Source organism: Coptis chinensis, chromosome 9 (assembly GCF_015680905.1).
Source record: "Coptis chinensis isolate HL-2020 chromosome 9, ASM1568090v1, whole genome shotgun sequence".
Classification (NCBI taxonomy): Eukaryota; Viridiplantae; Streptophyta; class Magnoliopsida; order Ranunculales; family Ranunculaceae; genus Coptis; species Coptis chinensis.
The window spans coordinates 67671044-67696997 of record NC_141464.1 but is presented as its reverse complement, the minus strand read 5'-3'; the positions used below and the strand labels follow the sequence as shown (position 1 = coordinate 67696997).

At 37.6% G+C, this 25954-nt stretch overlaps 1 protein-coding gene and 1 long non-coding RNA gene across 2 annotated transcripts; both read left to right on the top strand.

The window, feature by feature from the left end:
* Positions 1-858: 858 nt before the first annotated feature.
* On the top strand, positions 859-2946 carry LOC147477551 (putative F-box protein At5g55150). The gene is made up of 2 exons (XM_086584849.1): positions 859-1047; positions 1333-2946. Exon 2 carries the CDS (start codon positions 1342-1344, stop codon positions 2737-2739), a length of 1398 nt encoding a protein of 465 aa, XP_086440975.1. The 5' UTR covers positions 859-1047; positions 1333-1341; the 3' UTR covers positions 2740-2946.
* An 11548-nt stretch (positions 2947-14494) lies between these two features.
* Positions 14495-24510, top strand: LOC147477550 (uncharacterized). Its single transcript, XR_015208717.1, has 4 exons — positions 14495-14666; positions 23742-23924; positions 24013-24094; positions 24375-24510. It is a non-coding gene; the product is annotated as an uncharacterized LOC147477550 (long non-coding RNA).
* Positions 24511-25954: the final 1444 nt, after the last annotated feature.

The following is a 25954-nucleotide window of genomic DNA, read 5'->3' as shown; positions in this document are numbered from 1 at the left end:
TTCGTACTTTGTTAATTGAATCGAGATCGAGAGTTTGTGTTTGTGGGTTTTTGGTCGAGCAGAAATCGCGAAATCGAGTGTTTGTGGGGTTGCCGGTTTGCCGGGTATTTGGTTGGGGGTGTATAATTCGAAGTTGCGCCCAACACAATAGGCAGACCCCGGCCCAACTCGAGGTCTGTCCAACACAATATGGGGTCCGGCGGTAACAGTACTCTTGTTTTACCCGTCTAATTGGGATCTGGCGGTCAAAAAATTGAAGAAACTTTGAGTCACAGAAACTTGAGTCCCTAGAACCGGACCCATTTCTGAAAGGACCTTATATCAATGTTTAGAAAACCGGACCGGACCGGTGGTTGAACCGGGGTCCGACCGGAACCGGTTAATTTTTGGTTCGGGTCAGTTATATCTTGAGGTTTTGGTTGGACCCTCGGTCTAAGCTTAAACCGTGGTTGAACCGGCGAACCGGTTCAGCTCTAAACCGGATTACTCTTACTATAATATATATATATATATATATATATTTTTTTTTTTTTTTTTTTTTTTGAAAAATTGATAATGTGGGGAGTTGAACTTAGCACCTAAACAAGATAGTCCAAACTCCAAACCAACATGCTACTATGTGTTTCTTGTATAATAAATTCATTTTGATATATAATACCAATTAATATTAAATTAAAACATGTATTTATTCATTTTATTATTGTGATTATTAAAAATTTTGCTAAATAAATATTAATCGGTCCGACCGAGTCGAACCATGGTTGAACCTGATTGAACCATTTTAACAAAAAATCGGTTCGATCACCGGTTTGGTTTTCAAAACATTGCCTTATATAGATAGTTACAGACTAATCGTATCTGGTACAGTTGTAAATATGGCGGTACTCGTATCCATGACACGTGCGTCTTACTAAATTGCATCCCGGATTTCCATAATCTGCCCAAAGCTCAATCACTTCTTTTGTTTCTCAGTTTGGCGGGGAATCAAGACCGGTGTTTTCGCTCCTTTAGTTGGATCTCTTCTCTTCTTGTGTGTTGTTAGTCCAGGTAAGAGTCCCTTGCTGAAATTAGGAACTCTTAAGCACTTTCTATTATACTATTTGAGACTTTCATTTAAATTTAGAATTAGGATAGAATTAGGAATCCTTTAACGTGTAGGAGGTAATTCTCATACCATACCATATTGCCATCTCATCTGATCTCTATATAAAAGGTTTTAGTTAGCATTAACTGGAACTAACAGGAATAGAAACAAGAGAGAGATTGTTTTTTCTTTGTTTTTGTCTTTGTGTTCTGCCCATCTAATTTGAGGAAAGTTAAGAATTGTACTAGGCTAGTACTATGGGCAATTGGTCCGAACTGCCAGAGGATATTCTTGATCAATGCCTGACAAAAATTCTTTCTGTCGAAAGTTTTGTTTGTTCTGGTTCCGTGTGCAAGTCATGGCGATCTGTCGCAAGCAAAAAAAAAATCAGCTCTTTTGCTCCCTGGCTAATGCTCACCAAAAGGGAGAACGACACGAGCTCTAGTGAGAATAGTGTAGGACATAGGACATTCTTCAGTTTCTCCAGCAAAAAACTTTTCAATATTCAATTGCTCGAGGAAGCTCAAGGAAGGAGATGTTGGGGATCTCCCTACGGCTGGCTGGTAACCATGGGTCTCGATCGCAATATTCACCTTTTAAATCCATTATCCAAAATTCAATTATCTCTTCCATCACAGCGCACGTTTCCACGAGACCTACAAGACGGATTTCGTAAGCCTGAAACTCTATGTCAGGTGTTTCTACACAAATTCGCTTTGAGTTCTAATCCATCTTTTTCTAACCAAAGTTGTGTGGTTATGACTATTTACGGCGGAATAAATAGGGTTGCCTTTGCTGCTCCAGGGGATGAAGCTTGGACTCCCGTAAAAAGGAGTCCACTTGGAAACGCAGCAGACATTATATCATTTAATGGCCACTTCTATGCTGTGAATGCTTATGGATATTTGAGTATTTGTGAGCTTAGCACGAAGACTCCGCATACAATAGATATTGCACCCCCTCCATTTGATGTCGAATGCACATCCATGTACAAGTTTTATCTTATGGAAATATCTGGCGTTCTTCACTTGATTGTACGGAATCTTGATGCTGATGATCCTGACGGTTGTCCTGATTATTTCTATGATAGTGAATCTACTGATGACTTCGAGTTCGATGATAATGCATCTACTGAAAACTTTGATTCCAATGATAATGCGTCTACTGATGACATTGATTCGGATGATAATTCATCTACTGATGGGCTTGATTCCGATGATAATGCATCTAATGATGACTTCGAAACCGGTAATAATGCATCCACTGAGGAGTTTGAAGTTGATGATAATGCACCCATTAATGACCTTGAGGTCGATGATATTTTATCTATTGGTGACTTCCACTATTACACAGTAGGTTTCAAAGTCTACAAGTTCGATTTTCAAAAGAAAATCTGGAGTGACGCGCCTGGTTTGGCTGACCATGCGTTGTTTGTCGGCACTAATACATCTTTTTCCATCTCAACTTCTACTTACCCAAAGTTCAAGGCTAATTGCATCTACTTCACTGATGATCATTCAGAACAATATCATAAACGTTTCTGCGACATGGGAGTCTACAATTATGGTACAAATCTTATGGAGGAGCCACTTTATTCAAGTGATGATATACTTTCTAAGTTCTCTCGGCCATCCTTCTTTATGCCTAGTCTGTGACTACTTTTTTTTTTGGATAATCACTTTGTAATTAAGTTAACGACTTCAGTGTGCCGCTTACTTAGAATTTCTAAATCACCATCTTCAACGTTTGGATGCTGCTGATGCTTTTGGATATTTTTTTCCCCTTCAAATTAAGTTGTTTCATATATCTCATTCATTCTATATTTCTCGAATTCAAAATATATTGTTTTGGACATTGGAAAATAGCAATAATGATACACAGACCTGCTAATAGTAACCATTGATATACATAGGGATACGTGGTATTGCAAATTTGCAATGTAAACAAATATTATCCAAATAGTGAGTTGCTAGTAGATCTAAAAAGTATTGGAAAAATTAGAGGTTGTCTAATGAATTATCTAATAAACATTTTAGTTTACATAAAATATTGATTTTTCTAATTAACATATGAGGATTTATATGGTTTACGTTTAACTACTCAAAATTAGCAAAAGAAAATTCAGTTGATGTTGATTTTGGTGTAACTCCAAAGAATGATTACTAATGGTTTGTATGAATGAACACTACAAATACATTTCTGCTTGGAAATGAGTTGCCCTCCTGTGTATATATACAAGAAATGGCCTGTATCTTCCACACGGATACGCTTTCAAACAATTATATAGGACTGATATAACTTAAATAACCTTTTTATAGTACGAATTTAGCATGATCTAATTTTGCTCCATATGATCACGTTGTGATTTTGCTTCTTGCCATTGGCCTTGTATGTAACATAATAATATGGAATTTATACATCATAGTAAGTTCACCATATTTCGTGTATTGCGGTCCCTGCACATGGTTTCCTTCGAGCATGTTTAGTGTGCACAAATAAACAAAGAGATCTACTAACCTTTAGTGCAAGCAGTGTAATCAATCACTGTAATTGTGATGGGCAAATATCCTTTTAATGAAACAAAACCTGCCTTCGGCACGATATTTCTAGAGGTCTCTTAATTTGCCTAATGCCCAAAAAATAAAAATAACACACCATTTTGTCAATTTGATCTGTTCTAGAGGTACTCAATTTACTTGACATAGTGTTAACTGTTAAGATATGAAACAAACAATAGAAAAAGATTTTGACAAATTCACACCATAAAAAAATATTTTGCATGTACTTCAATAGACTACACATGAAATGTTGTGGTTAAAAAAGAGACTTAATTCATAATTAAACTCAAAAAAACCAGTGACTAATGCATTTTCGGAGTTGAGCAGAAATAACAAACTGAAATTGATCTAGATATGAGTTTCTAAACAAAGGGGGTAGTTTTAAGGGTTAACTGGTATTACCCCCAGCCAATTAGGATTTTCCCTTTACTAGATGGGGAAATTAAGGTCTCTCCCCTAACTACACAAAAAAAAAATCAACTTGGATTAACTGTGTTTTTTTTTTTTGTGTATTTGGGAGGGAGACCCTAATTTCCCAACTAGTGGGGGGAAATCCTAACAGCGCTAGCCTTGAGTTTCTAGTGGTCCGAAGCCAACTCTTAAAATGTGGCCCTATATATGTGTCCATTCACATGTCAAAAACAAAAATCAGTTTATTTTTTGCCTCGCGTTATTATTTGTTTTCTCCTCTTTTTAGTCGAATTCATTTTTGTTTTATGTAACAAATAAGATTCTATGTATCTTTTGACTTCGTAATCTGTGAAATAGCAAGTGCATTTAATAATTTCATTAGCCATATATAAACTTCACATAAGCCTATAATTATATATTGTTCTTATTAGTAAGTGTATATTGTAAGGTGCGTTAAATTGTTTCAGTGGACTCTAGTGGTGGACTGTGGCCCCTTACTTTGTCAAAATAAGAGGGGCCCAAAGCGCTTGCTTGTGTGGCTTTGCCTCAGGGCCGGCACTGAATCCTAATTGGCTCATCTAGTGGGGGTAATGTTCGTTAACCCTAGTTTTAACGAAAACAACAACAACTGGAGAATAGATAAAAATACGTATGAAGGCCAAGTTTTTAACAATAACCTCCCTCCTCAAGCTTTGATTATTGAAGTGGACTCTCAACTTCTTTTCCATGCACTCACTAAGCAACTGCGAGATATCCATCGGAAACTCGATCATATTGGAGGACATCACATCTGATTTACAAGGTGAATCAGATGCATATTGAATATAGATGGACATATAGGGAAGGTAATATAATGTGATATTGAATATAGATGAACAAACCAGGACTCTGAACTCGATCAACAAGGTGATAGCAATACCAGGACGCCCATACTGCCACTTCCACAAACTCCACCACCATGACACCGATGAATATTGGAGCTTCAAGCACTACCTCCAAGACTTTGTCGAAGAGGGAAAGCTGAAAGAGTTCCTGATAGAAAGCGACCTCATCCATAAATTGAATGCCAACCACAACAGAAGCAGGAGTCGTAGTTATGAACGACTTGCTGGCAGAAGGAGCAGAAGCAGAACTACCCGACGATCTAAATCTCCAGGTCAGTCGAGGCACAACAGAATACAACACTCTTCCGATCACGACATGGAAAAGGTAATCCACATTATTACAGACACTTCTAGCAATGAGACCTCCGGTCGTGAAAAGCGCAGGCGCGTAGGAGCACTACAAAAAATCTACCACATATCCCACAAAGCTTAAGTGATCAATCCTGCCAGCTCTCAAACTTCGACCGCAATATCGTTCACCGAGGAGGATCTCAACAAGGTGTGCCTACCCTATAATGATGCTCTGGTAGTGGCGTAGTGCACGTTAAGATCAACGGATGGACAATCAAGCGGGTCCTAAACGATCTAGGCAGCTCTTGCGACATCCTCTTCTACCAAACATACAAGGATATGCACCTGCCAAACTCGGTGATGATAGAGTCAAATGCGCTACTCTACGGGTTCAATGGAGACCGCACAGATGTTATTGGAGACGTCATCCTACCAATCTCCATTGGAGAAAAAGAGGACATGGTTAAAACCTCAACACGCTTTAGTGTGATAGATGACAAGTCATCATACACTGTCATCTTAGGACGCAGGTGGATTCACAAGATCCAAGCAGTTCCATCAACCTTACACCAAGTCCTGCGGTTCCCTAGACCCCGAGGCATCATGGAGCTCAGAAGCAACCAACAAGGGGTCATCAATGCAATCAAGTAATTAAGCACAACAACCAAGGCTAAAACTCAGGTCGTCCAAATGAATGACATCCCAAAGTTGCAAGATCCTCAAGCTTCCAACCCCCCAGTATCAGCACAGACAAGCTCAAGGAAAAACAAACACAAGTCGAACCAGGAGAGAAAATCAATTTAGGCACAAATGATGACCCAAAATTTGTTTATGTAGGGGCCGATTTATACCCCAAGCTTAAGGAGCAATTTGTCAATTTTCTATCTCTCAATAAAGATGTTTTTGCTTGGTCGTATATCGATATGTCAGGAATCGACCCTCAGGTCGCTTGCCACAAATTAAATGTAGATCCAACTATAAAGTCTATCAAACAACGACCTCGGAAACTAGCACTCAAATTTCAAAAAGCCATCAATGAAGAGATAGAAAAGCTCAAAAAGGTTGGGTTCATAAGAGAGGTCGAATACTCGACTTGGTTAGCTAACATTGTAGTCGTTCCTAAGAAAAATGGCCAGGTACGACTCTACATCGATCTCACCAACGTCAACAAGCATTGCCCAAAAGACAGCTTCCCCTACCCTGGATTGACATACTGGTAGATCAAACTTGCGGACATGAACTTCTATCATTTATGGACGCATATAGCGGATACAATCAGATACCACTTGCAGAAGAGGACCAGGAAAAGACGTCCTTCATAACCGAATAAGGAACATTATGCTACAGCGTCCTACCATTCAGCTTGAAGAACACCGGCGCGACCTATCAGAGACTTGTCACAAAAATGTTCAAAGACTTGTTGGGCGACACTATGGAAGTCTACATAGACGACATGGTAGTCAAAAGTTCAAAAACTGGCGAGCACATTTCTCACCTGCAAGAAGCCTTTGAAAGATTGCACCAAAACAAGATGAAGCTCAACCCAACAAAGTGCGTATTTGGGGTAGCCTCAGGGAAATTCTTAGGATACCTCATTTCACAAAGATGCATTGAAGCAAACCCAGAACAAATACGAGCTCTCCTTGAAATGCCAGAACCAACTTCCAAACAACAAATACACAAGCTATCTGGCATGGTTTCAGCCTTCAACAAATTCATCTCACGTGCATCTGACAAATGCAGACCGTTCCTTCAAATACTAAAGAAGGGCAGTCAAGTCGCCAATGATATCATCAGCTCGTTCACAATATTCTCCTTGGAACACATTCCCCGAGAAGATAACAGACATGCAGATAGCCTAGCTTTCTTAGCCTAAAAAACCTAAGATGCATGTCCCAAAACAGTTTACATTGACATCCTAGAAAAGGCCCGCCTACCAACATGAAAGTGTCAACAGCCTCACGGACTTCCAACCCTCATCTGAAGAAGCGATCACTCAATCTTGGATAGACCAATTTACGAAAGTTATCTTATATGGCGAGCTCCCAACAGAGGCAAGGAATGCTCGTGCCATACAATTTCGAGCTCCTAGATACACCGTAATCAATGGACGATTGTTCCGTAAATCCACAGGAGGACCCCACGTAAAGTGTATAACTCTACGCGAATGCCAACTCATCTTCGACAAAATTCACAAAGGCGAATGTAGCAACTATGCAGGAGCAAGATCTCTGGCTCATAAAGCAATTGCCCAAGGGTATTATTGGCCAGGCATGCACATCATATCAAGGCAAAAAGTATGTTATCAAATGCCACCAATGTCAAATATTTGGTCACAACCACCTAAGTCCAACACGGGAGTTGATCAACATAGCCAGCCTGTGGCCTTTTCATATGTGGGGGCTAGACATCATGGGACCATTTATCCCACAAAAAAAAATAGGACTCAGCTCAAATACGTCCTTGCAACCACAGATTAATTCACCAAATGGGTTGAGGCAATCCCACTTTTTCAAGTCAAGGAAGTCCACGTCATCAACTTCATATGGACCAACAAGGTTTGGTCTACCCTACACCCTCATCATGGACAACAGAACCTAATTTGCTGGCACACAAGTCAAGACATTCCTACAAAAGTGACGCATCACTCAAGCATTTTATACACCTAGATATGCACAAAGCAGAGGCCACAAACAAATCCATCAAAGAGAATCTCCAAAAAAAGTTGGAGAGTAAGAAAAGCCAATGGCCAGAACAACTCGAGAACATCTTATGGGTATACAGAACAACAGCCCGAGCCAGTACCAACGAGTTTCCTTTCACACTTTGCTTCGGAACAGAAGCAGTAATACCATCAGAACTTACAATCATAACTACACATTCTGACATCGTCGAATCAGGAGAAAATGACAATATCTTATCCTAAGAAGTCGACCTCCTAGAAAAGCACGGGGAAACTGCTGCAATATCCCTAGCTCGGTACCACCAAACCATTCAACAATCTTGCAACAAGAAGGTCGTCCCAAGTTCTTTCCAAGCTGGATACCTAGTCCTCAAAAGGACCTTAGCACCAGCCAAGCTTGACCCAACTTGGGAAAACCCATACATAGTTCATAGAGTTGTTGGAAATGGAGCTTACTGGATCAAAACTCAGCTCGGTGATGTGCTTCCCCGACCTTTGAATATAGCTCTTCTCAAGCGTTTTTACCAATAATTTTTCTCCAGATGTATCAATCAATATGAATAAAATTTCATCAGCATTTCACTTATAAATGTTCTCCTTGCATTACATGAGTACCACACATCTTGCAATCACTGCCCTATCTGGGATATCAAAGTAACCGACCTAACACCAACGCCAGGATTAAGCACGACTCAACTATAATTACCACACAAAGGTTAATTATCAATCAAATCCAATCCACGGTCCCCCAAAAGGACTGCAAATCAACTTAACACCAACACCAGGGTTAAGCACGATTCATCTATAATTGCCATGCAAAGGCTAATTATTACTCAAATCTAATCCAAGGTACCCCCAAAAAGACCACAAGTCAACTTAAGGCCTTTGAAAAAGTTAAGTTTGGCTCAACTATAATTACCATTCAAAGGCTAATTATCATTCAAAAATCAATAAGAAGTTCCCCCAAAAGGAACCACTCAATCAATCTACACACACCTAAGGACACGAAGAAACCTAGGTGCCAACTACGCGTATCTATCAGGTTGTACAAAAATACTTACGACCTAAAAGCGTTAGACAATCTACCAAAACATGACAGGTCGTCGAATCTACTACTATGCAGGACAAGTCGTCAAATAAAGAAGACGCAAGGGAAGCAATCACATTCATACAAAATTCACTTACAATCTCATTTCGAAACAATTAAGTAATTTAAATACTTTACTTACTACAAATTTGGTTAGATACTAGAGGCCCCCAAGTTATCTTGGGAAAACGACCTCAGTATCCCTATCAAAAATAGAAGTTATCAGTATCAACAACAAAAGAAAATATAGTTCAAAAACTTCATCCATAATCAAACATATCACAAGAAGAACAAAATTAGTTAACACGAGATAGATCTCCATTCAAGGGGCCCAGATTGCAGCCATCTTCACCAACAGAGCCACTAGCCGGATCACCACTTACATTAGGCACTTCAGTGGCAGCATCCTCAGTTGGTTCAGCCGCTGGTTCAACACTCAGGTCGGTTGGTAGATCAAATCATCTACTAGAATCTATAACAGTACTTTCTATAGTTATTGTTGCAGCCTCACTTCAATAGACCTTTTCAGGGTTTTGTACTTACGTTCTAGTTCCATATAATCATCCACTAGAATGTAGACATCGCCGCTCTCCACCAGATCAACCAGGTCATTGTACTCCTTCTAGACTCGTTCAGCAATGGCCTGCGATTGTTTGCTCTCAACAATCCAATGTGCTACCTCCACCCTTGAAGAGTCAAGAGATGGTTGCAATAAAGCCACCTTCCCAGCCAAATCTTCGACTTGAGCCCTCAGCCCCACCACTTCAGCTCGTTCAACCTCTTGAACAGCCACCAATTTATCATAAGCCTCCTTGGCAACCTCCAGCTCCTTCTTGTAGAGGTCAGAAATAGTTGTCATCTCTCTCAACTTCTTATACATCGCCAAGACCTGACAAGACAACAAAGTAAGTCAAGAGTCAATATCACAAAGTACAAAACAAATCGTAGGTCAGAGATATACTTACAAAGCACATCAAGCGATCCATGTCTTTGCCTCCAAATCCTTCCCATTTTCCAGGGCAGGTCTATCTCCATCTAGGGCAATACTCTCTAACAACCCATTAGCAATCAAGGACGATTTGAAACTACAATCCTTCTGTCTCACCAGTCGTGACAAACCAGTCACAGGGTCATAATAGGTAACCATCCTATCCAGAACGTTAGGCCTACCTCCCTCGTCACACTGGGAAGCACTCTTATCCCCTACACTTATGGGTAATACGCTAAGCATCACTAACCTTATTCTTACCCTTACCATCCGCCACAACAACATCAGCTGCCAACTCTTTCAAATCCATTCTTTTCATAGGAGCCCGACCTAATGAAGAACGTCCACCCCTAATAGCAGGTCGTTTTTCACTCTCAGCCTCAGATCGCATTCTCTTAGCCCTTTCTGGCTCACCACATTCAGTTCGTCTCTTCAACATAGGCTTCTAAATCAAGAAATACCCCTCACCTCCCCCTCCCATTTCCGTGCGGACACATCACGACTGCCAGCATCACCACCACCTTTTGAACTCCTCCCCCTAGCATTTGACCTTTCATCTCTCTCCATTTCAGCAGCTGAATCCGAATCAAAATCAACACAAATCAACCGAGGAGCCCTCTTCTTTTGCTCAGCCTTCTTCAAGTTTATCTTCGCACCACCTCGTCTTTTGAAGTAGTGTGCAACCTCCTCCAATAAAGATGCTTTTTCTTCCCAACTCAGCCTAGCAAACTCTTCAATAGCTCCCGTACAGGTACGACCACAAATTACGACATCTGCAAAACAAACAAACGTCAAAACGTAATCATATCAACTCGTAACCACAACAAACAACCTACACAAATAGATGACCTACACATGAAAATGACCCACACAGATAACGACCTACCATCAGTCCTCACACAACGATTATCCAAAACACATCCAGGAGGACAATAATTCCCCACAATCAACAAAGGCCTACGCCACCATTCCTCCTTACTCACACCAACAATCACCGATAATTTGCCCCTCATCACTTATAAACCAAAGTTCATAACATAAAACATTTTCACAGAGAAATGCTCTAGCACATCAGACAAACAAATATTATAACCCCTCTGTCTCAACAAATCCAAAACATGAAACACCCTCCAACTATTACCCACAAATTGCAAAGGTGCCTTCCCACAAAAGTTCAGAACGTCCAAGGTCAGACATGAGAACGACAACCTCAACCCAGCCTTCAGTTGGTCATACGCAATCATAACCCCACCATCTCGAGGAACATAGTCTGAACAAAAAACGTTCTTCTCACTACTCAGATTGTATATCATCAGATCGGGAATCTCCATCCCAAACTCCCTCAAATCCCCAAAATTATCAAACATCGACCTAGGTACCGCCTCCTCAGTCATCGTCTCCAATGAGGAAGACGATGACGCCTCATCTTCACTACGACCCCTAACGACACCATTGTCACCACTCCTTTCCATTTCCCTCAATTCAAACACCCCTACCTCACCACTCATGCTTTCAGAAGTAATAGACATCGAATTTTTTTTTAACAAAATCAAAATCACAGACAAGAAAAGAAAGACAAAAGCACGCACCTGTTTTGGAGAAGAAGAAGATGGCTAGTTTAAGTTTTTCTTTCTTCACAACTGATAGCAACTGAAAAGTCTTGGCAAACGAACCAACTAATAACTGTACAAAACCCAAAAGAAAAGTTGGCGTACCCAAAAACCCAAAATCATTACATAAACTGACCACCCCAACAAAAACGGCGTGACTTGGGCCCACGAATCAGAAATCCCTTTTTACCTCATAATTTCCAAAATTTTCAATTTTCAAAAGCTCACCAGCTATGCAACACGTGTTCACTATTTCAACTTTATTCTTTTCAAACCATCTCATCCTAACGAGTCAAACAGCCTGTAATGAATAAAGGGGGCTGTGTAAGTACCCTCCGTTCTCAGACGTTCACTACATCACACGTGTCCAACCTATCAGGTCATATCCTCACAGCTCGTATACCACCAGGACGTGCCACGCCACTAGGACGTAACCACGACCCAAACTCAGGTCGTCCCAAATATCAAATACAGCCATACATGGAAACAAATGATCTACTGCGATCCTGAAGCTCAATCAACGCACCAATGAAGGAGACATTTATTTTGTAACAGCAGGAGTAATGACGAATCATCAAGAGAGCACAAAATATAGATCTACATTTGACAACAGCCTGAAGCAAATAAGAAAAGTCAGACCAAATATCTATAAGTAAAGAGAGATGAACTACGTAAGGCTTGATTCAAGTTCACCCAAGAAACTTGATACGTAGGCAACTCTTATCCCAAGCAAGAGTGCAGCCATTCCCCATCAACCTCAACATCAGGTCATAGGTAGAAAACCACACATTTACAATAGTATATTAGTCTTTCATTCATACTAGTCTAAGTGCATGGTGCTAGATGAGGGTATTAGTTTTTTCTACATGATCAGTGTTATGAAAAAGATTAGCTTCATTAAAAAAGAAAGTAGTGATCTACCTAATTAAAAATTCTAATATAGAACTCCAATAAATCTTAGTTGTTCTTGTTTATTTGATCTATCTAATAAAAAATTCTGAAATATGTGAAACATTAGCAATTTTTAACTATCCTAAAATGGTTCAAAAGATATTCCAGATTGAATCGCATGCATGATCATCATATTCGTATAGCATAACACGATTCACTTGAAATAAAACTTGAGACATTTTTGAATATATAGTTTCTCTTTGTCGCCCAGAAATTGAGAGTTAATTTGATGTATGATTGAAGAATGGAGAGGTGTTGGATCAATCTAAGTGAAAGTCATCGATCTGCCATGGCAATTTGAAATTTTATCTAAAGAGCACATGTTTTGATTTTTAAGAATTGGGTATTGCAATTCAAATTAAAAAAGATTTTGATTTCTATCTTATTTCTATTGGATATACACCAAATATATGTCAGAGATGCTATTAAAATGAAGCAGTTAACGGGTGTTAGTTATGGGTTAGGGGTATGTTGTTATTTTTTAGGGTGTTAGTTATTGGTTAGGGGCATGTTGTTATTTTTTAGGGTGACCAAAATCAATCCAAAAAGAACAACAATATTTTAGTCAGATTTTAATAAAAATTAATGTACTTTTTTTTGTAACAAATTAATTTTGTTAAATGTCTTCCATCAAACACATACATTTATGCTATTTTTTTTTTAAGTTGAAAATTTGAGAATTCACCAGTATTTGTGAGTATTGAATTTGAAATGCAAATACTTTTAGAATGGTAAAAAAATATAAATATAAAAATAATATTTATATTTATTTTGTATTTTTTTCAGGGTAAAACCAAAAACTTTTTTTTTTTTTTGAAACTGTTAAGAGTTAGGTAGACCCGACTTGTGCATTATTTGGGTTCTAAACCATGTTTTTCTAACTAGAGTTGCGTGGTTAGGATTATTTAAGGCAGAGTAAATAGGCTTGCCTTTGTTATTCCAGGGATGAAGCTTGGACTTCAACAGAATATAGTCCATCCACTTGGAATTGGCATGGACATTATATTCTCTAATGGTCATTGCTTGGACTTCAATAGAATATAGTCCATCCACTTGGAATTGACATGGACATTATATTCTCTAATGGTCTCTAATGGTCATTGCTTGGACTTCAATAGAATATAGTCTATCCACTTGGAATTGGCATGGACATTGTATTTTCTAATGGTCATTTCTTTAGCGCGACCAATCCGCATAAAAAAAATTGACACTTTTGCAAATAAAACCTCAAATATACCAATCAATTCAAATATTTGTATCTTATGTCCACAAAGATATAGTAAATGTTAAGACTCACACTTCTAATGACTACTATAACTACTATAACCTTTTTTTTCATCTATTTCAGTATATATGAGAAATCTTTAAGTCACTAGATTTTGTTGTTTTTGGTTCATTGGAGTTCGAGGAACCTATGTTATCAAAGATCGTGCCGTCTATCAATTACATTTCACATAATTATTTGAAAAAAAAAATTAAAAAAACAAAACAGATATATTTTTTGTTATTAAAAAAAACACTTTTATTACGATTTTCTTAAAAATTTATTCCTTCTATCATTGTGTTACTCAACTTTGTTAGAAAACAAATTTATTCGACTTGCGAAGGAAAATGAGAGAGAGAGATTATTAAAGTAATTTTGAATACAACACACAAATGATATTAGGGAACTAAAATCAATCGTCCCTTATCCCTTATTCTTCTCCTCTAATTTCACATCACATATTCAATAAATTAAACAACCTTTAACGAAAAATAAAATAAATCAAAACAACCCTACACTGACGTGGAAAAGACCAAACCCTATATATAGTCTAAGTCAGGTGTTGAATGGACCTTATTTTGGGCCAAAAGGTACCTGGACCTGTTCAGCCTATCAAACCATAAAGCCCATTTCATTTCACACTCCACTTTTCAACTGAAAAGTAACGAACTCCATATTTGTTTTTTTTTTCTGTTACCTCAAAACTTCAAAACATTCACACAAACATTTCATCAGACCCTTAACTAAAACTAATGAAAGCTTCAAACAAGAATTCTAATCAAATACCAAGTTTTCTACAGCAATGTAGAAGGTAGATGATATAATAGACATCATCATTATTATGTTATTGAGAAGGTATATAAAGTTATGGGGTTTGTGGGAATTTGGATCATTTGGTAGGAGGCAATACATGTTTTTGTTTATTTTTGGTTACATTGTATGTATTGGTTACACTGTTTGTTTTGTTATTAGGAGTAGAAATGAGGAAACTGGATTATTGTAATGGAGTAATATGGCTCTTGACTGTATAATGTCTTTTGTTTTGTCTCAAATGTATAGGTTAAAATGTTGGAACTTCCTAATTTCTTCAGGTTGTAGGCATTTGATATGGGCAAATGTAATTGTAGTCCATCACATTGGTATATCATATACTGAATTTATACCTCTAGGGAACCTCTTTAAACTGGATGAATCTATTCTTCTTTTGTGAGGTATATTTGAAATATTACAACCCAAATATGGAAAAATACTGGTGATAAGGGTGATCTTGGACATACCCAACAAAACACTCCCGTACCCCAACTTAAAAAAAAAATAAAAAATAAATTAGACCACATTTAGTTTCCTAAATTACCCTTCTTTTTTATTAGACGTACCCAAAATATTTATTGACTAAAACAACTCATTTACTCTACGTGATTCTGAAAAAAAACGGTTTTTTTTTTCCCCCTTCTTCTTCTCCAATAACCTCTTATTCTTTTATCTCATCAATAAACATGCAAACACCCACTTTTGATTTGAATCAATCATACCAAAGTAATGAGGATGAATACCAACCGAATGAGGATGAAGAAATAAATTCAAAATCAAATTTTGACAAATGGGAGAACGCAGAAGACTATTATACTTTGGATTACTATAATGAACAGATACAAACACCAAACAAAAATGTGAGTTTGTTTGCAATATTAAATAAAGTGCTATTTTTTTTGGGTGCATACTGAGTATAAGAAACCTAAACCATTTTTTTTTTTTGATAAAATTTTACTTTGAACAGCCTCATCCTATTAGTAGTGCATCTCCAAATGCATTGTCTTTGCTTCAACTAAATTATGAGTCAGAAAATGAAGAGCAAGAAAGCCCAACAGAAAACTTTAATTTTGTTTGTCCGGATACGACTGACGCATTTACAACTGCAACAGTAAGAACTTGAAGACACTTTTATAAATTTAGTATATCGTTATTCTGAATGGTGATGTAATACAATCTATAACAAAATGATTACAGGTATTTGAAAATCGAAAAGAACTTGTTGATTGGTGCAGAGAGGTAGGGAGAGAAATTGGTTTTGTGGTTATCATTGCAAAGTCGGATAGCATTGAAAGTGGCTGAAGACCTAGGGTGCTTTTAACTTGTGAGAGAGGTGGTGTTTTTAAACCTCAAAAACCAAAGAAGATAGATCAATACAAGCTATCCATGAAACTCCCTCGACAGACAGGAACGAAAAAGTGCAAGTGTTCATTTAAGTTGAAGGGTTATCAGCGTAATCAAGGGGGATGGGAAGTGGTAATAGTTTATGGAACTCATAATCACCGTCTTGCAGAAAATCTTACAGGCCATTCTTTTGTGGGAAGGCTAACACGAGATGAAGAAATGATTGTGATCGAGATGTCTGAGGCTGGCGTTAAACCAACAAGAGAAATTTTAAATGCTTTGAAAAGGAAAGACGGTCTAGAGAATTTGTCAACCCTAAGTACCATCTACAATTTTCGAGCGAAACATCGTCTTACAAAATTGCAAGGGAGATCACAGATGCAACAATTATTGAAGATGTTGGACGATCGTGATTACTATGAGTCTCATAGAGAGAACCCCGACATGAGGAGAATGCAAGGATCTTTTTTTTGCTTATTCGAGATCAATTAAGTTGGCCAAGTGTTTTCCGGAAGTATTGATTATTGATTGTACCTACAGGACTAATCTTCACAATCTGCCATTGCTAGAAATTGTTGGGTTTACTTCTACAATGAAGACGTTTGCTATTGTTTTTGCATATTTAGATTCAGAGAAGGAAGATAACTTTGTTTGGGCTTTGGAAATGTTATACAGTGTTTTGGAAGGCAAGGCATCTAGTGTGAAAGTTATTATGACTGACAGAGACTTGGCATTGATGAATGCTGTGGCGCGTGTATTTCCCATGGCTAAACACCTCCTTTGTCGTTGGCACATTCAGACTAATGTGATTAATAACTGTAAAAAATCTTTTGAAGAAAACAATGAGTTTCAGAAATTTTATGAAATGGTTTGTGATTTATTCAGTTCACCTACTGAAGATGTCTATAATGAAAATTTGGTTGTGTTTAGAAATGAATATGCACATATGACACATGTGGTACAATACGTCGAAGAGTTGTTGAACAAGTATAAGGAACAGTTTGTGGCGGCTTGGGTTGATTTAGTGATGCACCGCACTCACACCAGCAATAGAGTAGAATCCCAACATTCATCTTTGAAGAGAAATTTGAGGAGTTCGCGCGGCAATTTGTACCAAAATTGGGATGTGATCGATAACCTCCTTGAAAATCAGCTCAATGGTATACAAGCTTCATTTAATATTAGTCGCAACATTATGCGTCATTATAGTCGAGACAGAGCATATAGTGAGATTAGAGGATTTATCTCTAGGGAGGCGATTGATATGTTGTCGAAAGAACTTGTACGTTCAAACAAAGTGGGCATTTATGAAAAAGAATGTGGGTGTGTTTTGAGGCGTACTTGTGGTCTTCCATGTGCTCATGAATTGGTACATATGGTAAAACTTGGTGATGGTTACATACCCTTGAGGTCTATCGTTGTTGGCGGCAACTTGATTTTGAGCCAATGGAACTTCCAAGAGGTCACTGGACATTTCACCTGAGGTGGAAGGAATTAAGAAGAAGTTCAACCGCTACCGAACACCAAAACTAATGATGATGAAGAAATGTTTAGAGCTTGCTGATCCAAAGACTACACACATGCAAGAGCCTCAAGAAAAACTTAATGTCAAAGGTAGACCATCAATTTCAAAGAAACATGTAAAAGTATCAATTCAAGATCAGAATGACACAAGAAGAGAACCATCTGCTTTTGAGTATGCACAGATGCAAGAGGAGAAAAAAACAAGTGAACAAGTTCTGAAGAAGAGAGGCAGACCACGTAAAAACCAAGGAGAAACTCAAGCAATTGAAAAAGTACCTAAAAAAAAAAGGCAGACCACCTAAGAAGCCAATTCAAACATCTTTGCTAGAAGATTTTGAATCCATTGCTTAACAACTTTATTGTTTCATGTGAGGATGTCCTTGGGGATGGACACTGTGGATACAGGTCCATAGCAAGATTATTGAACTATGGTGATGAGACTGGATGGTTTACCGTGAGGAAGAGGTTGTTGGTCGAGTTGATGGAATATGCAAAAGAGTACATTGAATGGTCTGGATTCACCATTTTTGAACACTTAGTTCAAAATTTACAATGTACAAAGTCGATGACGATGAACCCGGCTGAGTGGTTTGAACTTCCTGACATGGGTTGATTAACTGCTTGTGCTTATAATTGTGTGTTTGTCACCCTAGCACCAAAGCAGTTGTTAACTTACCTTCCTTTGAGAACTCCACCAGACTTGAAGCATACTCTCATTATCTCAGTTGCTCATATAAATAACGGCATACATTATGTGCCACTTAGACTTAGTGATGATGCTCCCTTGCCACCGATTATACCAAGGTTACCACAATCTAGCCTACCACCCGGCATTGTCGACTTGTGGATAGCAAAAAGTTCAAGAAAGACTTTGGAAATTTGGGATAGGAAGGTAAATAAAAAAAAAAAATATATATATATATATATATATATATATATATATATATATATATATATATATATATATATATATATATATATATATATATATATATATATATATAAAATTTGGACTTGGGTGGAAGCATTTTTGGTTCCTGATTTTAGTTTGTTAAATTATGTTGAGCTTGTTGAATTAATTTTAGTAAGATGTTGAGCAGGTTGTACAGGAGCAAACTAGAAAGAAGCGTACAAGCACAACACAGGGAACTTCAAAAAAGAGAAACAGAAACAAGAAAGGTTTGTCATATATGTATATATATTTGTGTACGATTGCATATTAAACTATTTTTAGGTAAGTAGATTATTTGTTGGTAATGGGCATCGATTATTTGTTGTTTTTGAGTATGTAGTTTAGTTTAAGAGTTTCAGTAGTAATATTTATATATCTCGTTTTTTTTTTTTTCGGGTTGGCTTGGTCTTATTTCACTTTTGCGTAACATTTTAACTTGTCTTATACTCATTTCTTTTTTGAAGAACAAGGTGATACAAATATTACTCAAGGCATAAGCAACAACCAAAATGTTTATTCTAACATTGGTGAAGCAGCTGCATGTCCCAATTCTTTAACCAACATGTGCGGACTACCTGATTTAAATGAAGATGTTCATCCTGAAGTGAGTGGATCGTCTGACCTTGACTCGTTTAGCTTTCAAGAACTCATTAACAAGGCCAAAGAGAACATGAAGAGAAGCAGAAAAAAAAAATACTAGGTCAGAGATAATTCTAAAAGATGAATAAATCAAGCATAAGTGGGAAAATATTTTACATGACTTTAATCCTTTGATCTGCGATATGATTAAAGATTTGGTTGAGGTAACCCCGGATGGGCATTGTGGTTATAGATCCATAGCTACACTGCTAGGATATACAGATGATTTAGCATGGCGGACAATAAGGGGTCTTATGCTGGAAGAGTTGATGCAATATGCAGATTACTATACAGAGTTGTACGGTAATGACGGGTTTGAAAACCACAAAAGAAATTTAGAGTGTACCAAGTCTTCTACAATGAATGAGAAAGAATGGCTTGATCTCCCGGACATGGGTTCTTTAGTTGCAAGTGCTTTTAATTCTGTTTTTGTCACCATAGCGCCGCAACAATTAGGTGTCACGTACTTTCCGTTGAGGACAGGTCCAGAAGAAATGTTCCGGATAATCGCCATTTTGCACATAAACAAAGGACATTTTGTGCCAGTTGTGCTAAAGGATATTGCTCCTCTACCTCCAGTTTGGCGAGATTGGCAGTCTGTTAGATGGCCAGAAGCAGCAGTGTGGGAAACTATTTTGAAAGGAAAATTGGACAGGTGGGCCGGATCGGTTCCGACCAATATGCAGAACCTACAATATGTTTATCCAGATTAGTTTTAGTTGTTGGATAGAAAAATAAAATAGTTAGTTGTAATTTCTCAAGAATTACTCTGTGCTTATTTCATTATAGAACATGGCTTATGGCAATATTGAGGTTTGGTTGTTGGCAATATGTATAGCTTATGGCAATATTTCATTTAGTTGTTGGCAATATGAGGTTTTGCTGTTTCACCATTTTGCTGTTCCTGTTGATGCCCCTTTAATTTTTTTCCATCGTCTATGATGGGAAGTGAAGTGAAGTGTTGATTCTTTGAAATATAAGGAAGATTGGAGGGTGATTCTGAGGTGAAGGCAGTCGCTTATGAGAGAACAAATAGTCGACAAAAGAGAAGTGGAGGTGGGAGATCATTTGCCACTGACATAACTTGGGTTTCATAATTGAGCTAATTTAGTGGCAGCATGGATTTCTTTTTATGTTGCCCTCTTTTCTCTGTTCTATAACAGTCTACTGATACCAGAAAATACAAGAAAAAACTGAAGGAAAAGAATTTTGAGACCCTTGATGATATCAGGGCTTTATTTATCGTTAATTCTGCTCAAATGTTTTCAGAAGCACAGCATCTTTGCTGTGAGGTTTGTATTTGATTTCCTCTGGCTTTGAGATTTAGATAGAAAACAGGCAAAAAAGTGCACTAAAGAGAAAACAGAACCACTAGTTAGACGATATTTCTACAAATCATTGAAGGATCTTGGTGGACTTGAACCACCATCTCTTGAGATACATTGGAAACATGGTCCAATTCTCAAGCGCTTTTTCCATTTAAGCTAAAGATCCATTACACATAGTAAAAGTGAAGTCATATGACAAAATGTAAATGAATCACATTCATATTTATCATAGAGAAATAAATTCATGCAACAGTTGATAGAGTGCACAATAGACTGGTTAAAGAGTACATTCAATCAAGTCCTCCAATGATGAAAGCATGATTAAATTCCGATGGATGAACTGGAAGGAGGAAACAATAGACTACCTCATAAATCAATGAATTAATGCTTCCAATCATTCTCAATTGATCAGGTGGGATGGCAGCAGATACAACAGGAAAATGCAACTGATTATTTCCAGGACTAGTAATAGAGGACAAAAATGCATCATTTTACATTTCATGACTATGTTTTCCACTGTATCAACATCACTACTCATGGCGTGCACCAACTCAAAATCTTCAAAACCTGGAGACAAGAAATACAGATAAACTTTTGGACCAAAATCCTCTCCAAACCAGTGATTTAAACCAAAGACCTACAAAGGGAAAAGCTACAATAAATACCCAAGTCCTCTGTAGACGTTGACACATTTTTCACAACCGATGCGGTCTTCACAACTTCAACATATTTTGAACTTCCAACTGCTTTCCGTAGTTTGGTTTCCGTAGTTTGGACTGCAAAAGCTTTTTCTCTGAAAAAAGATAACTAATATAAACAAAACAAGTATAAAGGTGTAAAAGAAAAAAATCAGACATAGGGACTAGTCACATCTACAGAAAATGTATTCCTATCGTTGCTGCGAAACCAGGAGGACATTGCAGAAAATGTATTCCTAGATACTTGACCTTTGCTATCATCACAAAAGTTGCAAACTAGCTTACTCTAGTTTTGGCATGTATCAAATTTTGGCACAGATCAATAAAAGCTGCCATATCTGCAGCTCAGTTCCACATCACAAAGCGAAAACAAAATGAATAACTTCACTATCAACCACCAAGCTGGAGCCCTGATAGCAACGTACTGAATTCTTGGTGGAGGATAAAGTAGGCTAAAGTAACGAGACAACCTTCACAAGCATCATCCTCCCACCTAGCAATACCGAAGTTTGTGTACTAAACTAACAATGGATGTTCTGTATAAAAATAAATATTATCCCTCAGAAGTCCCACAGCCAAAATATTATTTCTCTCTCAAGATAACAAAATTTTGGAGCCGTTGATCTTTGAATCTTTGCAATTTTTCTTTAAAATATTAGCAAATCTTTGCTTTGTCTGCAATAATAAAATTGTTGAGTTAGTTAAGGAGTATCCTGCGTATACACTAAACAGAAGACTTGTGGAACAACAAAAACAACAACACTCATGGCATATCTCAACGGTGAGAGCAGGATTTGGAGGAGTGTTTAGGGACCACTTTGGAGCTCAAGCTCATGCTTTCAGTGGTGGACTGGCAGTTCTTGCTACAGCACACTTGAAGCTATACTAAATGGCATTCATATTGCTATAAGAAAGTAGGTTCTACATGTTAAAAGTACATTCTAACTGAAAGGTTGTCGTGGTGTATCTTCAAAGGAAGCTAAAAAGAAAGGTATAAATATCAAAACCAATTACACATCTGCTACAAATCAAAATAACCGAAGCTTTGTGTCACATACCACAAACCAGGTGATCAAGTCATGGTCTGGACCTTTTGTTTTTCACCATGGAGTTTTGAATCATGTTTGAAGAGGGGGGGTTTTATTCGGTACAATATCAAAGGCCTTGCATCAATGGAACTTACATACACACATGGATATTTCAAAATGAAATTAAGAATTTGAATACCAAGGGGAAGCAAGAGATAATATGATATGAAATTAATACCTTCTTGTAGAGCATCAATCGTTGATTGCAAATCCTGAAGCTCCTTCTGCAGGCTAGATACTTTCTTCCTGTAATTATAAATGAAGTTTTGCTTATAATCTGTGGGTATGACGGAGATCAAATTTCCAAAAAAAAAAAAAATCATTTCGAGCTATAGCCACTGAAGTTCTTCAGGCATAATTTGTTGCTATAGCCACTCTGTTTGCAAGGTTTGAAAGAGGTTTCTTTTTTGTTTTTCCCTTTGGTAGAGCGGGGAAAAAGAATGGACGTAAAGAAAATTTTAACAAAAACGGAAAAACGGGTACCAAAACAGACATGTGTTATTTTTTAATTTTTTAAAAATCTTCTGCCCCTATTGGAAATACCCCAAATTATTTGGGAGATATTATTGGATTTAGAGCAATTATTGGGGTATGGCAAAAATTTATGTTAATTTGGGGTATGGGAGTGTTTTGTTGGGTATGTCCAAGATCACCCGGTGATAAACATGTGCAAAATGTGAAATACATTTACAAGGTAGTTATGGAAATACAACTATGAAACCGTAATGGAGTTTGTCTTGTTCAATGCGGATTAGAGCATTTGCAATGCAGGTGAATATAATCCCCTCCTTATCACTGCCACCTCAATATTTATTCACCATCTTTTCACCGTTTTGGTGAAAAACAAAGTGAAGCTGTGCAATGCAAAGGTGAAAAAATATCTCGGACGGGATGTTGGATTCTGTCTGGACATAAAAATTGAAAAAACGCTCCGGACCGAATGAAACATCCGTCTGAATTTAAAAAAAACCGAAAAAAGTCGAAAAATCATGCGAGACGGAATCCAACATCCCGTCCGGAAAAAAAAACCAATTTTTAAAATAAAAAAAACACACAAGACGGAATTCAACATCCCGTCCGAAGTTAACAACTCAGCCACTATCTCAGTGATGAGTTTCACTTTGAAATCAACTAGGCAAAATATTCACCAGGTATTCACCTCTGCATTGCAGAGCATTTTTCCCCAAAACTGGTGACTATAGTCACAAACCCCTTGAAACCCCCTGCATCCCCTTGAAACCCCCTGCATTGCAAATGCTCTTAGTAGCAGTCACACCCTTCACATTTTTATGCACCCACCTATTATAGTTGAGATACTGTATGTTTAAACATTGAGGATGTTAGGATCTTGAGTCTGGATTTCCTGCTTGGTTGGCATTTAGGGAGTAACAATTGGACTTAACTTGCACATTATGTGTTGCTTAAATTTTTCTTTCTTGAAATGACTTCCTGCTGTGTTAAATTACCTTGAAGTTACTGTTACATATTGGTCAATGTATGCATAATGTTCTTCCTTATAACATGTGCTGATAGCATATAGCATGCAGTTTGGAAGAATCAACTGGTTTGGCATTCAGATTTGTGATTGGGAGAACCAGCAACCGGTCAAATATGATCGAGCTCAAAGAGGAGGTGGCATAATATGATGATTTCATGGTCTTAGATATTGAGGAGTACAGAAAACACTTAATAAAACATATGCGCTTGCGAAAATTTGTACAATGTCCCTGGTATACTCTTGCTACTATGAAAGTAGAACTTGTAATGTTCTTTGTTTTTTTGTTTTTTTTTTATCGGTAAAGTTTTACTTTTCTACAGATTAGCATTCTTCAAAGCAGCCTATGCATTTTTGGATTCTGAGTTTTATGGAAAGCAGACGACGACATTTATTTACGGCCAGGTAACTTGTTATTGAGCTCTTATGATACACAAACCCTGCATTGTGCATATTTCTGTTCCTGAAATACTTGGGTAGTATTGCTTTTGCACATACATTATTAAACTTGTTTGTGTGTGTGTGTGTGTTGTTTTTTTCGCCTTGTTTATCCCTCTGTTTTCAAGATTTTCATTGTGACTGATGCTCACTGTGTGTATGCCGCATATTTCAAGTTGTGCATATAAAAAATAAGTGGAGGAATGGGATTCAGGGACATGAACTGATAAGAATTCATTATGGGCAGGAACTATCAAGAGATCGAAAAAAAAATGAACTCTCAAGAGCAATTACAAGTGGAACTGTTTTCTCATAGAAGGAGGCGATGAAAACAAGCCAAGATCTTATTTTTGGAAGGGTGGCATGAAAAGCATGAAGGCTGTGATGGACAGCTAGAAAATGGTGCAAGCATTAAAACTTTCTCAGAACCCTGGCTCACAATCAATGAAAAACCAATGCTCTTATCTGACAACTTCATTGATACCTTCTCATTTTCTGCAGTAGAAGCTAGTACCAATGTCAGAGACGTATCACATTCCAATTCTAGTAATTGGAACCATAAAAAAGGCTACGGGAATTGTTCGCTATACCAATTCAAGAATATATAAACCAATGCTCTATAAAGTCTGCTGTTGCAGACGAAATCATCTGGAAGGAACCAAGGGAGTGCTCACTGTGACAAGATCATTTGACAGAATACTCGGATTCTAATGCTAACTCTATGCTATCAGTCAACATAGAGACATAAGAACAAAAAAGATTGTTCAACAGCTGGAGCAAGATTTTTTTGATGGAGACGGATTAGAGAATAAGGGAGGAGAAGCCTATTGCAAGTTCCGGCGTCAGAATACAATCAAGCTGAATGTGTAAGTGCAAAAATCTCTTTTATTCTGACGAAAAGTTACAGATATCCTCAGCAGTGATGATAGGGGACAACAAACAACTGACAAGCACACTATCAAAAAAAGATGAAAGGATAGGCTGGAACTCTGAAGACCGCTACAAGAAAATACAAGCACAGCTTGAGGATTGCAACGTCATACCATCCTTTGAAGGTAATTTCTTTTGGTTAAGTAGTATTATGTAACAGGGAAGCACATGTTGTAGCCAAGCGGGCAAAAAAATATTTGGCATTTGGCCTCCACACAGCTGGATATATAACAACTTTTTTTTAAAGTATGAATATGAATAGAAGTAAATTTTCAAAATAAAAATAAAATAATTAAATAAAATAATAATAATAATAATAATAATGTTTGGCTTGTTCCTTTAATGATTTGGCAATGTTAAATATCACTTGTAGCACCCACAGTCCCACACCATTTTAACTATTTGCTACAACGCCTTACGGTTGAATGTGCTTATTTGTGTTTTTCATATTTGTAGTTTCATGGATTTCTTATGTTTAGTTTCACGGAGTCAGGGCACCTAATCAAGAACATGGTAGTTGCACCGACTGCTATATCCAGTATGTGAAAATGTACGTGCACACACACACAAGTCATGGAGATCTGTTGCAATTGCAAAAAAGCAGCAGCTGGGCAATGAGTCGTTTGGCACTTTTGCACCTTGGCTGATGTTTGCCAAAAGGGAAAACAATACTGATGAAAGTATTCGTTCTTTCTATAGTCTTTCTAGCAAAAAGCTTTTTGGTTTCAAATGCCTCAACTAAAAAGGGCCAGATGTTGGGGATCCCCTTATGGTTGGCTGGTGACTATTGGCATTGATCTCAATATTCATCTCGTACATCCATTATCCGGGAAGCAATTATCTCTTCCATCACAGCCCACCTTCCTAGACCAATTCGAGCCTCATGCTAAGCCAGAA